Consider the following 16,409-nt stretch of genomic DNA (forward strand, 5'->3'; position numbering starts at 1 on the left):
GAAAGCGTATCTGCATGAACATGGGTCCTAGAGATAGGCCTGGAGGATGGATTTGCACCTTCTCCAGGACAAAGGGATGTCCTCAGTCCCTCAGCCGGCCGCAGACCCCAACTCACCTCCTGTCTGCAGCATCCCCTGCAGGTAAATCTGGGCTGACCTCCACTCCCTGCGGTTGGTTTAATGCCCTCCCAGGGTTTGGGACTCCATCAGCTCTCCCAAAACAACTTTTCAAAGTCCAGCTGTGAGTCTCCCTGCTGTGGCCACCATGTTGGTGAAGGTCACTGGCCATACAGCAGCACCCAGCCATGAGCTAGCCGCGGTGCAAACACCCCCTGCCCCGCATTCCACTCCCATTCCTCCAGGCTACAAAACCAGCAGGGTTTGGAGCTCCAGAAAACTCGCCTTCTCTCTTTATTGGGGTAAAGCAGCGTCATTCTGACCCAGTTCTATTTAAACTCCTGGTCGCTAATAAATGAGACTCCAAGAGACAACCACAAGCCACAAAATCAGAGCTGGCCCCACCATCACGGAGCAGACCGGGGACGTAGCTGAGCACAACAGGCTGAGCCCGGCCAGGACGTCACGGCCACCTGGCCAGGAGGAGCGTGAGGACGTGGTGGAAGAGGTGAAGGAGGGGTGAGGGTGAGGAACAGCCCCGGGGCAGCCCCTGGGATGGGCTCGTCCTGGCGCCTGCCCCTCGCCCCGCACCAAGGCTGCGCCGGGGGCTCCAGCTTGGGGTGGGGGGACAAGGCAGAAATGACACAGCCCGGCCATTTCCACAAGACCAGCTTTAATATCAGTCATGAGAACGAGGAGAAAGCACAGAATCCATTAACGGGAAAAACAAAAAATTAAAAAAATTAAAAAAAAAACCCAAAAAAACCAAAGAAACCCACCGCCCCGTGCCCACCCGCCGCAGACGGACTATCCAGGCGCTGCCGACGGAGGAGCACGACACAGCAGCCGGGGGGGACGTTCCACCGAGAGCCACCCGGTCCGGCCCCGCTCCAGGGATGCTCACCTTGGGGTGACTGGTAGCGCTGAGGAGCCCCGGCGGTGGCCCAGCCTCGGGGGGACCCGGCTTAGCTTAAGATTCATCACAGACTGACACGAAGGACAAGAACGTAAGAAGAATCCAAGAGCTGCGACTTTTTGTTTCTTTATTCTAATTCAGCCTACGACGTTAGTAATGGTGATTTCAGGGGATGGCTGGGCCCGCGAGTTCCTTCTTGTAGTGAAAATCAGAGACTGTAAAGAGGAACAGAGCTTATAAAGACAGATAGGAATATATTGCCATAAAAAGAACTGGCATGCAAGTGCTTTATACATTTGGCAGTATGTGAAATGGCAGGGCTTCGGTTTTGGTTTTGGTGGTGGTGGTCTCTTTGTTTGGTACAGTTCAAAAAATGAGCTGCTGCCTTCACGTCTTGAAGACAACCCCCCCACAGGAAAGGACAACACAAGTCAAGTCCAAGGCGCCTCTCGCTTGGTTTTGGCAGAGTATATATATATAATATATATATATTTATTTTTTTTTTTTAATGCATAGCGATTTTCTTCCTTTTTTTTTTTGTTAATTTTTTTTTTTAATTTATTTATTTTTTCCCCCGTTGCAAACCTGAGCTCGGTCCCTGCTTTCCTGTGCAGTTTTCCTTCCTTAGGTGTTGGCACTGTGGAGCGGTCGGACGGTGTCAGCAGGCGATCTCCTCCAGCGTTCCCAGGGTGGCCTGCAGCGGCACGTTCACAGTGTGGCTGATGGTTTCCGAATGATTTGGCATGGGGTCGCAAGTGCTCTGCGGACGGAGAGCAGGGGACAGGGTTACCCCGGGGCCGCTGGATGCTCCCTGTCCCCCCGCCACCGCTATCTCCTTTCTTTGGCCGAGCCAGAGCATCGATCCTTTGGAAATAACTCAAGCTGGGGCCGAAGGCTGCATCCGTATCGAGCGACTTCGCCCGCCTACGGAGCCGACCGCAGGGACATCTCCTCTCTCCCAATGGGGCTCCTTACCACGTTTTCATCATGGCTCCCTTCCTCTTCCTCCTTTCCAAGTAGGTCTAATAATTTCTCCTTGATCAGCTGCAAAAGAGGGAGGTTGGGTTAAGGTGGGGAGGAACAGGGCAACGTCTGCCCTGCCTGCGTGGGCATCCAGGAGGCGTGGGGCAGCCCCAGGGGATGCGCTGGGTTTGGAGGGCACCCTCCGAAGGACGTGGAGGAGGAGACGATCTTTCCAAGAAAACCACCCCATGTGTCAAAGCTGAACTCTTCACGTGGGAAAAAGAAAAAAAACCCAAACCCTCAATTTTTTAAATCTATTTGGGGGTTTATTGAAAAACGGCAGCTATGTGAGCGCCGTTTCCCTTCACAGCCACATTATTTCCCTGTCAGCCGCTGCTGCTCAAGAACGTATTTTCAAGGGAAATCCCAGAAAGGTTGAAAAGCAAGTGTTTTTCTGAAAAACTTCCACTGGAGGAAAAGAAAAAAAAAAGCAGCAAGCTAAAAACTTGAAAAACTGGGTCAGTTCCTAAGGAAGCGAGGTGGACGCTGGCTGGCGTGCAGAGATGCGTGGTGGGGACTCGGGACCCCCCAGGAGCCCAACTCTGCCCTGGGGCAGGACCAAGAGGAGGATTGCGCTGAGCAAACGATGCAAAAAAACCATCTCTAGGGTCAATATTTTTGGTTAACCCGCCGGAAAAGAATAGTTGTATCCGTTTGCTGGCAACTTCGAAGAGTTTACAAACGCTTTGGTTGAAAACACAATGAGTTTCAGGGTGCGCTGAACCCCACTTTGATGAAACCCTGAGCAGATTAGATCAACCGTGTAGATTAGGCATCGTTTAAGATGTTTTATTCCTTTTCTTCCTGTCTGGTGTGGGTTGAATATCTGTCACGGGTGATCATGAAGATGCCCCGCACAAGGCATAGCTGGGTGAACCTGCTGCTGCATCCCCAGGTGTGCACGGGGAGCGTCTCCAAGGAGACAGGATGCTCTCTTAAGCCATGTTTGCCCAAAAAGAAGAAGAAAAAAGGAAAAAAAAAAGAAACACCAGCAAGAGGAAACTATTTGCCAAGTTTTATAAGCAGATGTCAAACAAAGGAGTAAAACAGAGAAGAAAAATCCAAACTTTGCGAGGTTTCTTATTACCTTCTTATGAAAGAGCCCCAAGAAAGCCGGGAACAGGCGATTTTAATGAAATATTGTGTGCATTCAGCCTGAGATATAAACTGAGGCGCAGGTTTTGTCTGCACTCCGAAGCCATTACGAGCTTTATGCTTGTAATTTTCAATATATTTTATTGCAGAATAATGCCACCAAGTGCTAACAGCTGCCCAGAAGGGACTGTGATGGGGAGTGACTGTCTTAAAACATAAAGCCAGCATCCTAACTTTAATAACATTAAGAGGTTTTTCAAGATGTCCCAGCGAGCTCGGAGCAGAGACCGTGGTTGCCTGCCATCCCACCTGGCTCGGCATTAATGCAACAGCCACGAACGAACCCTGACTGCAATATCCCATGGGATTAAAAATCCCTGGTCCCATCGTGATAAGGGGCTGAGACAGGGCTATGAGAGCGCTGGACTGTGCACGTCTAAAATATTGCCTATTTGGGTGCAGGGAGCCCAAAGCCATCGCATTAAAATCGCCAGGCAATGAATAGATGAGCTGAATTAGCAGGAGGCACCTTCCCAGGGACAAAGGCAAAGGACTTGGGCTGGGATGTGCCAAATTTGCTGGGAACTGCCTGTGTCCATAGGTGTTTGCATCCTCCTTGAAGCTATCCCAAGCCATAAACTCATTCTTTCCTGCTATAGAACAGGACATACGCTTGCGTGTTCGGGTCCCTGGGGTCATCTTGGTGCAAGATGCAGCTTGCATCCAGCTGCAGCCCCTCTCCCTGCCTCAATTTCCCCTTTTATAAACAAAAAACACGAGCCTGACCCCCAACACGAAGTCTTCTACAACGTGGCGATGAAGGCTAGGAAGGAAAATCGATGACTGGTGGGGAGGATGCTCCAAGGAGGGTTATTTTGGACCGTGGTCCATTTAGGTGAAAAAACGGGGTGGAAAAAGTCCAAATGGAGGGCGCAGAGAGCGGCTGGAATCTGCCTCTGCGCTCGCAGGGGCAGTGGCGGAGGATGCTGGAGGGACGATGCCCCCAAGCAGACTGTGACAGCATGGGACCAGCGAGGCCTGTGTTGGCACCGTGGCATAGAAAAGCCAAAATCCCCTGGGAGATGCTGGGCTGAGACATCAGCGTTCACTGGGGGAACTTGCTTAGGCAAAAAAAAAATTAAAAATATACAAGGGTTCATAACTCTGCTGCTGGAGGGCAGGAGGAGGGAGGGCTGCCCGAAAGCAACGTCCCCTCCGGACTGCTTATTGCAATAATTCCCATTAAAGAGGGCTTGCGCTTTTCTCCGGAGCAGCTGCTCTCGGCCACCGCGGAGCCACAGGACCACGCTCAAGCTCGTCTCGGTGCTTCCTAGAAAGCTCCTTGCTCCAGGGCTGCTGGCAGAGCTGCAGACAGCAGAGAACAGGGACTGGGGTTTTTCCGCCCCCCGGCAGCGGTACAAGGTCTGGCCTCGCTGCTTGTCCCGCCTGATGGCTGGATTGGGACTCAGGTGTTAATTAAAGGAGTTTTTATGAGAAGATGATAACGGTGTGCTGCTGGGAGAAGCCCAACTGGGGACAGGGACAGGAGGGCGCAGCAGCAGGTCCCCAGCCAGCACCCCGGAGCCACTGCACCTCGGGCAGTGCGAGATCCAGGGTGGGAAGCAGCACAGCCACATGACTGGTGGTGCTTAATTAGCCCAAGCGAACAGCAAACCTCGTTAGCAGAGGCAGGGTGCCAAGCGAACCTGGCTATGCCATGCCATGGCTGCATGCCAGCCCCCCCCCACACGGAGAGCCCCCGCTGATGCAGGGATCTTTGCGCCACGCTGCATAGCCCTGACCGACCAGAGCATTAATTATTTAGTATCATTGAGTAAAATTAATAATCCACGTGGACACATAGGGCATGGAGGGTCCTGGTCCATGCCCACCCCAGCCTGGCATCAAGGCTGGCAAACCCACCCCCCGCCAGAGGAATAAGGCGAAGGGCGAGGGTCTTACCTCGTATATATAATCGAAGAGCTCTAGTATAGTGAGGATGCTAGCACCGATAAATAGCCCCATCTGGCCTCCAATGTCACCTAGGAGAGAGAACAACACGCAGGTGGCTTTTACCCCTGGGGTAAATGCTCTTAGAGGCACCCGTGCCACCGCGGTGCAGCTGCTGTCCCCAAAAAGTGGGGAAATGCATCACCCCCAGGAACACCAACAGCTCTAACGGCATGAAGAGCATCCCGGGAAGGATGTTGCCGGCCACCAAAGCGTTTCTCCTGCTAAGGAGGCCATCAGCTGGAAGCCTAATGAGGATGCGATACCTCTGTAACACACGCACTGGCATCCGAGGAAGCTATCTGTCAGAGTTAGAGAGGTTCCATCCCAGGAATCCCACAGCCCAATTCCCAAACTGGGCGGGGGAAGGAGAAAGATGCTGGAGAAGAATTAGGTAACATCCCCTGGAGCTGAGAAAAAAACCCCAAACCTGCCAAAGAGAGGAAAGGGAAAGGGAAGATGGCCTGCTTTTTTGGGGGAGCATCTCAAGGCTGTCTCTGCTCGAGTCCTGCGATGCCCCAGGGCCGGGGAAGGGCTGCGGAGGAGGCACCCTGGGGAGAGGAGACTTCCAGGGATCTGCTGGGAAGATGTGAGACGCTGTGCTACGCCAAACCGTGCGCTTCAGGGAAGACAAACCTCACGGATTTTGCTGCAAAATGCCCGTGTTTCAACTCTGTTACTGCTCAGAGCAAAGGCACCCGCGGGTGGAGGGGCTACGGGACCTTTGCTGTGGGTGTCCGTGAGACAGAGACAGAAGAAAGAGAGGAAAAAGGGTGCTTGGGGGCAAAGCGCTGGTTCAAAAGGGGCTGAGGACTGGGGGAAGATGAGACTCGCAGTGTCCTGGGAACGAGGGTCATGCAAGGTGATGCTCTTGTGTCAAAGAGCCTTCATCACCAGCCTCCTCTTCCTCGCTGCAGCGCTCTTGGGGAACCCACTGCAGGTGCAGAAGGGCTCACGGCGTGTACGTTTTGCAGAGCTACCGCTGCGGGGTGACGTGGGGGCACCCAGTAGGACATGGGGTGCTCTGCTCCCTGCGGTGTCCCTCGTGCCGGAGCAGGCTCGCAGCACCCAGCCCCACGGGATGGCCCGGCTCCAGCTTTCAAACCAAGGTGCTGATCGCTCCCTGCATCCCAGGAGGGATTTGGGGATTCGGGGTGGCACATGAGGGGGCTGAAGGCTGAGCGTGGGCACACAGCATGCTTCTTCTGACCGAACACCTCCACCTCAAAAACCCAATGGGTCCCAAGCACCCAAATCTGTAGCCAGCACCCATAAAGCTTGACCCGATTTGAGGCTGAGCAACCCAACAACTCCTCCACCTTCTCCATCAAGCTGCGGGGCACCACCCAAAGGCTCAGGGTCCTGGCTGGCCTCCCTGGAAAGGAGGACAGGTTTGGAGCATGTAAGAGGGGATGGGTAGATGGTTTTAAGGGCTGTCTTCCTCCACACACTACCATTCCAGCACCAGGGGCACCACAGAGGGCATCCATCACCCGCTCGGCCCCGGCATCTCCAAATAATAGGGCCCTGGCAGCAAGCTGAGATGGAGCAGCTCACGTTAACCTTTCACGGGTGACACAGGGATTAGCTGTGGTCCCTGGGACATTCCTGGGACGGCTTGGTGTTGGAAGGAAAATAAGGGATGGGGTTGAAAGCGTGCTGGCCTGGAAGGTGGCTGGACCTTGCTGGGATTTTCAAGGCAATGCACATAAACTGTGCACCCACTCGTGGCATCTGTCTGTCCCAGAAACACACACGGACTCCAGCAAAGGCTCACACAAACTCCAAAACGCATCCCCGATCTCTCCTTACCAAGTAAGGCTGCCACTTCATAGGCTTTCTTCTGCTCAATTGTCTCATAGTTGAGCGCTTCAAAAAATATGTCCAGCACAAGAATATTCTCTCTGTAGAAAGAGGACAACAGCATCAGCCCATCAGCCACCAGCAGCCTCACGTGCTTTGGGACAAGAAAAAAAAATGGGACTCTCGGGCTTTATTCCCCTCTCTGCCCTGACTGTTCTCTTGCTGAGGTCCTCAGCAACCCACAGACACTTGGACCTCCTGGAGACCAAGACCATAGGGCACCGTTAGGACTCTGGCAGTCTTAGAAGAAGCTGGAAAATGTTTCGCCAAGATCTCTCAGGATCTGAGCTCTGGATCTCACTTTGATGGTAACAGCAAGAGTCCAAAGGATGCTTAATATGGAATAACTCTTGCTGCCTCCACAAGGCAATAATGTGGCCAGGGCTGGGACAGGTCCAAGACAGCGGCTGCCTGAGGTCCACAGCCCAGACTTAGGTAGAGAGCAGCCGTATCTCAGACAGGGCCAGCAAGACTGGGCTTTCCGGTCAAAATAAGAAGAGTTTTTGCACTTTTTTTGGTGGGTATGGAGTATGGTCATGAAGACAAGGAATAGAAGGAACACACAGTTGTCTGGAAACACGTCTACTGAGAAGAAAGCAACCTCATCTCTTCAAGGGTTTCACCCTAACCCTCCCTGGAGGATACCTCTGTTTGGTGATGGAGGCACTGGCAAGGTCTGGTCTTAGCACAGGTTTAAACAGCCAATGGGGCTTTACAGACCCTCTCCCCCCATAAAGCAAAGGAGATCTGTTTTCTGCAACACTCACGAGATATATTTTTCCGACTTGTTGAACTTCTTCTCCAGGTACTTGGCCGAGGTCTTGCTGGGGATCTTGACCATGGAGAGCTCTTTGTTATATCTGGTCAAGTTACAGGGTGTCCTGCAGATGCAGTAATTGCTGTCCTTTTCAGCAAGCAAACCTGGAGAAGGTCACAGAGTTAGATCTCATGGCGTCAGGGACACACAGCAGATGTGGGAGCAGAGGTCATGCCACCCAGACCTCTCATGCACCTCTCAAAAGAGCTGCAGGAAACCCAGTCCTGGCCATTTCTCTCCCACTTCGTTGCACGGCCACCCCCACCGTCTTGGAGAGAGGCCTTTTGCTGGAGGCTACACTCTGTTACCAGCATCTGCTCAGGGAACGCGTGGTGATTGAGTCTCCTAAATCCAGACCTAGAATGGGTCCCTCCATCCCAAACCCAGACCCAAACCCAGACCCAGAGGTGCTCCCCTCCTACACATCCTGCGGTGCCCGTTATCCCGAGGGTTTCTGCGCTGACGGAGCCCCATGCCCGACGTAGAACCAGAAGAAACTTTACCCCAGGGTGCACAAAGCCCTTCCCAACAAGTTGGATCTCATCACAACCCACTGCCAGGTTGCAGCTGCTCTTAGATCACCCCAGTCCTGCCAGCGAGGGGGACACAGGCTGCTGGAAGTCCCTCCAGCTTGGGGCACCCGTGGTACTCAGGAATATCTCTTGGTACTCACCAAGCGCAGGCTCTGCGCATTCCTTATACTGCTCTGGGGTACAGAAGGGAGCATCCCCTGCATGGAAAGGACACATCCATCAGTAGGCACCAGCACCGCTGCTGCAAGGGAGCTGGGGACCGCTGGGCTCTCCGCCGGGGACCACAAGGACCTCCCTTGGGCAAAGTGAACCCAGGTGGGAATGGGCAGCAGAGGTTTTGCAGCCTCTGCCCCACCTCTGCCTGCCGCGGGGGACTTTTCTTGCAAACCAAGGAGGGGGCTGCTGGAAATACCACCCAGGGGTGTTAAATAAGGGGAAATCAGACCCGTATCCCCCTGCCACAGCTTGCCCCTATTTCAGGGCATTTTGCAAAAGCTATTAGCATCCTTCTTTCCTTAGGGAAAGCTCCTTTAATCCCTGGTTCCTTTCCAGCTCGTTAACCCTTAATGACCCAGGCTGGGTGGAGGAGGGGGTCCCTGCCCCCCCCCCCCCCCCCCGGCACACTGACCTGGCATGTGAACCATTTTGCAGTTGCAGTTTTCCACAATATACCGGGTCTCGCAGTCGATCCTGCAAGCCGTGATACTGTAAACGGGAAAGAAGTCTAAGCCCATATCCGACGAGCGACATTCACCCCACGGCGGAGGCAGGTACGTCAGCTGCAAGAGAGGGAGGAGCGGGGTGTCAGGGGACGCTGGGGACCGGCAGCGAGGAGCGGGGCACGGCATCTCCCTCCTCTCGCCCCAGGGGAGCCCCCAGAGCACAATTTTAATGATGCTTTTAATAAAAGGAGGGGAACCAAGCGGTGTTGTTGCAAGGAAAGGTCACAGCAGGATTTTTGCCAAGTGAGAGCCTTTAGCAAGCTCTTCTGCTCCTGCGTCCCTCCAGCCCAGCATCTCTAGGAGCAGAGTCACAGCAGGATGGGGCACTGGAGACATGCAGCACCGGAGGTTCTCCAAGACCAGCTCTGTGGTCTTTCTTGCACCATCGGGAAAATCCTGCCCATGCAGGGACTGAAGGGCAGGCTCCGACCTGCAAATCAGCTCCGACTTCGGTGAGAGCAAAGGTGGGGTCGTTGGCACTGGTGCGTCCATAGCTCCCATCTCCGGCTTACTCTAATCTCCAGGTTGTGCTACTACGTGCCACTCATGGGGACAATGCAGGCAGCACTGGTGACACTGAGGAGCAGAAAGGGGTGGCAGTGAGATCCTGGCAATGGCTGTGATTGCTCCGGTGTGAGCAAAGCTGCCACATCTGCACCGTTCCCTTCTTCAGGCACTTTTCTTGTTGATAAAAAATGCAGCAGATCACGACCCTCGGAGAGGGCCAGGGACTTGGGAAGCACATGGAAAGCACCAAGAACAGTTCAGCAACTAGAGATTGCTGCAGAAGGTGAAAAATGCCAAGGAAAGGGTGCACCGGTGCCATAAGGAGCCTCCAAACCTTCATGCTCCCCATGGAGGGATGGCTCTACTCAGAGCAGTGCTACCATGGGAGATGGTGCTGGGCTGCAGAGCAGTACCTCGCCTCAGAGAAGTCAATCATGTCCTTTTCCGAACACTCATGGTCAGGGAGAGCCCTGGGGAGCTAGATACACGTTATCCGCACTCCTGGCACCCCACGACGATGAGGAACCCGTTGTCTTCTCCTTGGTTTGCACACCACCTCGCTTGAGACTCATAAGTTGCTCTGCTCAGGGCCAGTCCAACGCAAACCCTTCTGCTGTTACCCCTTTATTTAACACAAATGCGAAGATAAGATAAGCAGGACTCCCACAATCCACCACAGCAACCTTAACTCAGAGCCCAGAACATGCTGGAGGAAAAACGGTCACTCTCTGGCCGCCACGGCCAAATCTACCTTGTTCCTCTTCTATCTGCAGCTTGGCAGCCTTTCCCGTTTCTCTTTATCTTTGCTAAATGCTCTGCACTACTCTTTGCTAGTGAGCAGAAAATAGCATTCTCCTAACCCCTCCTTCTTTGTGTTTTAAAGCGGCATCCAATTTGCTTTGCTTTGCTCCAAACACAGAACGTCTTGTGCTGGCAAAGCACGTTGGCTGAACAAAAACATTCCTTTAAAAACTGTAGTAACATTAATCACATCCTAAAATAAATATGTAAACATATGTTGATGGGCTATGAGCCTAGGACCTAGGGGCAAGGCTCTACGGTGCTCGTTTTGGGTCTCTTCTGGAGATGTGTGGGAAAGGGAGGAGAAAAGAGATGACCCACGAAGTGGAGGCACGCTGCAGATGCTGTTGGATGAATAACGACCCCATGAATCCTTCAGGCATGGACCTGGGGTAACTACGACAAAACGTAAGGCGTTTGGAGCCCACACTCTGCTCTAGGTCTTCCCTGCGAGATCTGCAAGAGCGGAGCTCCAGTTCTCCAGTGCATCCTGTGAGAAGATGTTCACCTTGTGCACCAGCTTGCAATGCTGGGGTGCTGGTAAATCTCCCCATGGCTTTGACTTCTGAACCACTCAGGAGTTAAAAAACCCATAATGAGCTTAAATTGCAGCCAGGAAGAGAAAGATGAGATGTTGGGATGAACGTGTCTTGTGGTGAGGACAGCTGGGTATGGGAACAGTCTGCCTTGGAGGGGCATGAAACCTGGAAGCTAAAGGAGAGTTTGGGGAAGGTGCCAGGCTTCAGAGAAGGTGCTCCTGCCCTCTGGGGCTGGACAAGCTCTCAACTCAGCCAAGCCAACGTAATTCCCTCCCTAGGAACAATTTTGCTAGGAACAGTTCCCATCCAGGAATCCAGAGGTGCTTTGTTTATTCCAGCACTTTGCTTGCTGCATTTATGGGCACTATACTGGTTCCCAGTAACTTCTGTCTCTAGCAGGACAATGCAGGTTTTACGGGACCAGCTGGAACCATGGACTTGGCAGCCCTGTGGCATACCCATCTCCTAGACGAGCCGCAGGTCCTCCCCACGATGAGATGGTAGTTCAAGGTCTTCCCTTGCGTGACCCCAAGGAGAGACCTGAGAAAAGCTCAGACCCTGCCTGCCCAAGGGTGAAGGGGGTCTCCACGTAACGGTGAACCCTTTTTTGGCTCTGGATCCTCCACCAGCCAGGGAAGCAGGGAATCACCAACTCCCTTCCCCTGCTCCTGGAAGCATCATCCCTGGTCTCAAGTGCCAACGAGACAGAAAACTTGGCGGTGATGTTCAGCCACGGCAGATCTGCGTGGTCTGCTCAGCGCCTCCGCGTCCTGGTGTGCACGTGCAAAGAAATAGGATGCTATGCAATCACCCATGGGTGCCCGGGCTGCTCGCTGAGGGACGTGAGCTCTGGCATTCCCAAAATCTGCCTCAATCCGTGCTGCTGCTCAAGCTGCTTTGAAAAGCAACAGCAGCGAGAGCTGTTCAGCTCCGATTTCTGTGCTCAGCGGGTCCGACCAGCAGACGATATCCACAACGGGTGCGAAGATGCAGCAGGCGATGGAGGGATCCCATCTGCAGGGACCAGCTGAGGCATTAAGGGAAAAAAAACCCAGTTCCCAGCAATCTCGGCATCCTCCGAGAAGCAGGCCTGGCTCTGAATGGGACGGGTTTGAAAGTCAGCAAAGCAGCACCTTGGAATGAAAAATATCAAGAGCGCCTTTGTGACAATAGCAAAGTGCTGTTTGAAGGGGATCTCTTCTCATTTGCTTTACACTTGCAATATAATCGAGTACCAGATGCCATCATTTAGTCATCCGCGGTGGAGAAGGGGGCCCATATGTTGCACGTTGTATGATAAAGGAGAATAAATAATCGCGGTCTCAGATGGAATCAGCTCTTTTCCAAGCACAGCTACGCACAAATCTTTTAAGCCCTTTAAATTTTATTCTGAATGTAGGTGATGGGATCAGAAAACGATGGAGTCGCGATCAGATATTTAGCTTACGCACCTTTTTGCCCAGCCAGCGTTGGATTTGAGCCACGATGCTCACAAACTGGCACCGCGGCTGCAGGAGGTGCACGGGCTGAATGATTAATTAAACCCTAATCAATGCAACTTCATTACCAGAGTTATGGCCTGTTTCGTAGCCGGTACCGTGAGCACCGACTACCCCCATACTGCGAAGCAAAGCTGGTTTGCATCTCCCCAAAAGCATGGCGTTCCCCGGGGATTTGCTGCCCTGCCACGCACACAGCCCCATGCACACGCTTGCACGCGCACAAGTGCAATTCACTTTTCTCTGGCTTCCTAAAACGGCAGGAACAGGGGCGACACATCCCCCCCCGCCACGCGCCGAGACTTCTGCTCTCCCCACCACTCCCTGAATCGCTGACGCTTAAGAGCAGAAAAAGCCTCTTGGTACATTTAACACCAAGGTGAAATGTTTTTTGCTCTGCAGTATAAAGGCTTTCCCTGTTTTGGAGAAAAGTCGTGTCTGGGACTGACAGGAGATTCCAGGGAAGCTCCAATTTTTACTTTTTAAAGGAAATTTCCCCAGTGAAACTCCTGGCCACGGAGCAGAGCCCTACGGGGCGCGACACAGGCACCTCGCTGCTGCCTTGCTTTACGTTAACCCCCACCTCTTAGGTCTCTATAACTCAGGGCAGGATTTCTTGCTGCTGGCTATGCCTCCGAGCAGAACCCCGAGATGCGGCGGCCGTAACCAAAGCATCTCCCCCAGCCGGGGGACCGGGGATCCACGCGCTTCCCCCTCCATCGCCGGCTGGGTGGGAAGCAGCGCTGCGGCAAGGGTTCAGCTGAAGTCTGACAGGCAAATCTGGGCTTCTTCCTTACGGGCGAGATTTTAGAGACAAATCTCCCGGGGCTGGCAGGTTGGACCTTCCCTCCCTTGAGCAAGTCAATGAACTCTTCTCTCTCCAAGGGGCTCATCAAGGGCTATTACCTGGAGCCTCCATGGTAATTACAGTTTGAAAGACTCGTTGCTTCCCTCGTGCTCTGTAATTTGTAATCAGAAGCAAACTCTCGACTGATCAGCAGCCAGATACAGATGTGGGACCTCTCTGGAGGAAGAAGACCCATCATTAGGGACCGGGCTCTGCAGAAAATAGGGGAGCCACATTTCCCAGATCCTGCCTCAACATCCAAAGGTCATTTGGTCCCGGGAAAGCTCCCTTCGCCTTTCCCAAGTGCTTTTGGTGAACAGGCACCAATGTACCAAGTCTCTGATGTAGTCCCCTCTTGTCCTGACCTTTTATTTCTGAAGGCAGCTGCTCCGTTACCGTCTGTGTTTGGAGCCACAGCAGCATCGCTCGCAGGTACGAGGCGCCTGCTGGGTCGCATCCTCTGAAACGCTCCCTGTTATTCTTCAAAGAGGAGACCATCCGGCCCCAGGGCCGGGTATGGTTTTACCCATCAAATAGTAAACCTCGCAGTGAGAGACTTAACCCGAGGGGCCAAACTCTTCGCAGCCCACGGCGGGTTTCCTGCCCTGAAGTGCAACGGAGCTGGATCCGGAGGTTCTTCCCTCCAGCCCCCGTGGCTTCTCCCCCCCGCAGACCAGCCCCACCCATGCTCCCGTTGTCTCTCCTGCCTTGGCACAGGAGTCCTGATGCCCTGCAAGCCCTGGGGTCAATACAACGGTGAACCCACCTGTAAGAGCACCCCTTCTTAACCCCCTCCTCACCAACACGTGTGCCTTCTCGGGGCAGCAACCTCAAGCAAAGCCTTTACATCCGAAGCGCTCAGCCCCGGAGAGCTGCCCACGCAATTCATTTTCGATGTTTGACATTTGAATTGCCTGCCCACGATGCTAACGAGGCCGCTGCATCGCCTGGAAGCGCGCACCGGGCAGCCAAGCCCCCCTCGCTAGCCAGCGAAGAGCAGCGCGAGTGATGGAGCAATCCCGCAGACCACGGCCACGTGAAAAACGTAGACGGGAGAGACGCTAATTGGATTTGATTCCTCTCCCCTGCAGCCCCTCCTGGGCGGCCTGCAGCCACGCAGAGGTCTCCTCCTCTTGAGAGAATTGCTTTCCCCTCTTCCAGTGATGCTAATTTGGGGTTGGCGGGAGGGCTCCGGCGCTGGACCAGCGGAGGCTGCCCAAGGATGCTGAGCCGCTCCGCTCCAACCTCTGCTACCACCAAAGATGAGCTACTTCTTTTTGAAGCTGGAGGGAAAAAAACCCATAAAAGCAAAAGGAAAAGCAGGGGTAAAGGCAGCAGGGACAGTTTCTGCCCTCGGTTCCTGCAGCAGAAGAGCACTGAGCTCTAATTCTGCTCCGCTGCCGTGGCAGCTTTCCAAGGGCTGCCCGCACACACCCCTCCCCGGCACCACACGGTCTCACGCTCATAAAAATTCAGCTTCAGCCTCTAATTGAGGTTGACAAACTCGCGTCCTTGCGCTTTCACAATTGTTAATACTTAATTAATTCATGAAATGCTTTTTAAATTCTCTCGATCCCGGCTATTGGGGATTACGACAATCAGTTACGAACTGGCAGGCGCCGAAAGGAAAAGGAACAAATTGACTTGTCTCCTTAAAAGCAGGATGGATCTCGCTTGCCCGAAAGGCAAGGAAAGGAAGGGCTGCCCTCGGCAAGCGAGGCGAGAAGCGGGTCGTGGCGGCGGGGGCCGTTCAGCTCAGCCTCCTCCCAGCACAGCCCTTGTTCCCAGCCCCGCTGCTGCCCTTCGCGCGCTGCTCTTGGCACCGAGCCTCCCGATAACTGCCAACATCTGTCTGCAGCCGGAGAGGTCTTTTTTTATAATTTATTTTACGTGGTATCTCTGTTTTTTCTGCGTGTTTCATTTTATGCAATACAGAAGATGTGGAAATGCGGCGGCGATGTTTCCAGCACGGGGCTGGGGCAGTTTCAAGCCCGGTTCGCAGCTGGGCTCTGCGATGAAGCCGGCTTTGGGGATGCATCGTGCATCGACTCGGCTCTGGGCTCCAGCTCAGCCCCTCTCCTGCCTCCCCCAGGTGTGGGTCCCCACCTGATGCCACCAAACTTCAGGCAGCGATCATCAAGGAGGGATGCAAACCTCGCCCTGAACATCGCAAAATCTAAACGGAGTGTGTTTGCATTTGCTCTAAATGAAATAATAACCAGAAACCTCCGTTCTTTCATGAGACATCAAACAGCATCAACTTAACAGAATTTCAATCCCAGGCAACTTTAGCACTTGTAAAATGCTTAAAAAGCTCGGCGTACACACAGCTCGTTAGCACCATCTCCCAGTTAATGATGCTGGAAGTTGCCTATTTGCCGTCTACCTTTGCTGTGCCGGGTGCGACGCGGCTGTTCCTTCTCATTTGCTCCCTTCACACAAGCACCAAATAAGTTGTCTTTAAGGACAAGAGTTTAACCCTTCCAACATCTGGAAGGTCCTGAGCAGAGCTCGCAGAAGTTATACAGCCCACGAGTCCCCCGGTGCTGGAGGTGAGCGGGCACCAGAAGGGAAACATGATTTTGGAGCTCCAGGCTCCTCCAGATCCCCACACCCTTGGAAATAATTTTGCAAATCAAATAGCAATATCGAAACCTCCTGTGGCTCCCCAAAGAGCCGAGGGCAGCCCCTTCTGAGCCTCATCCTGGGTTTGCTCCCAGGACCCGTTGGACGGGTGCTCCTGGCGTCTGCTGCGCTGACCATCTACAACTTGCTTCTAGCACCCCGCTAAACGGGCTGGACCCTTTGCTCACATGCAAACTCTGTCTTAAATTGCAATAAACTCTACCCTCTCCCTCCTGGTCACCTCCTTGGCGTACCTATAGCCAGCAAAAGTATTCCCCGTCGTTCTGCCGGATGCCATTGTATTTGTTGGACTGCATTGGCCAAACTCTTCCACGGGTGCCCAATTTGGGGGGTGCACGGTGGGACTTGGACTCTCTGAAGCTCTCCTGTCCTCAGCGAGCAGCTTTCCATCTTTTTTAAAAAAATCCTCTTATCCATATAATACGGGGAAGGGTTAGCAGGAGCACCCAGACCGTTACTTCACCTACACCCCTG

The 16,409-nt window shown here is 53.5% G+C and overlaps 1 protein-coding gene across 3 annotated transcripts in view; it reads right to left on the reverse strand.

The window, feature by feature from the left end:
- Nucleotides 1-523: 523 nt before the first annotated feature.
- Nucleotides 524-16,409, reverse strand: part of LOC142091846 (acid-sensing ion channel 2) — a 507,500-nt gene continuing 491,614 nt past the window's right edge. For 2 of the 3 annotated variants that reach the window (XM_075171243.1, XM_075171242.1), the window contains exons 4-11: nucleotides 9,003-9,153; nucleotides 8,515-8,571; nucleotides 7,792-7,945; nucleotides 6,974-7,065; nucleotides 5,114-5,193; nucleotides 2,009-2,077; nucleotides 1,619-1,793; nucleotides 524-1,248 (exon numbers count right to left, since the gene is read on the reverse strand). In XM_075171243.1, the coding sequence (XP_075027344.1) occupies nucleotides 1,692-1,793; nucleotides 2,009-2,077; nucleotides 5,114-5,193; nucleotides 6,974-7,065; nucleotides 7,792-7,945; nucleotides 8,515-8,571; nucleotides 9,003-9,153 (705 nt within the window). In that variant the 3' untranslated portion in view covers nucleotides 524-1,248; nucleotides 1,619-1,691. Of the gene's footprint in view, nucleotides 1,249-1,559; nucleotides 1,794-2,008; nucleotides 2,078-5,113; nucleotides 5,194-6,973; nucleotides 7,066-7,791; nucleotides 7,946-8,514; nucleotides 8,572-9,002; nucleotides 9,154-16,409 lie in introns of those variants that run through there. The other variant, XM_075171241.1, reaches the window with a different exon arrangement.

Source organism: Calonectris borealis, chromosome 22 (genome assembly GCF_964195595.1).
Source record: "Calonectris borealis chromosome 22, bCalBor7.hap1.2, whole genome shotgun sequence".
Classification (NCBI taxonomy): domain Eukaryota; kingdom Metazoa; phylum Chordata; class Aves; order Procellariiformes; family Procellariidae; genus Calonectris; species Calonectris borealis.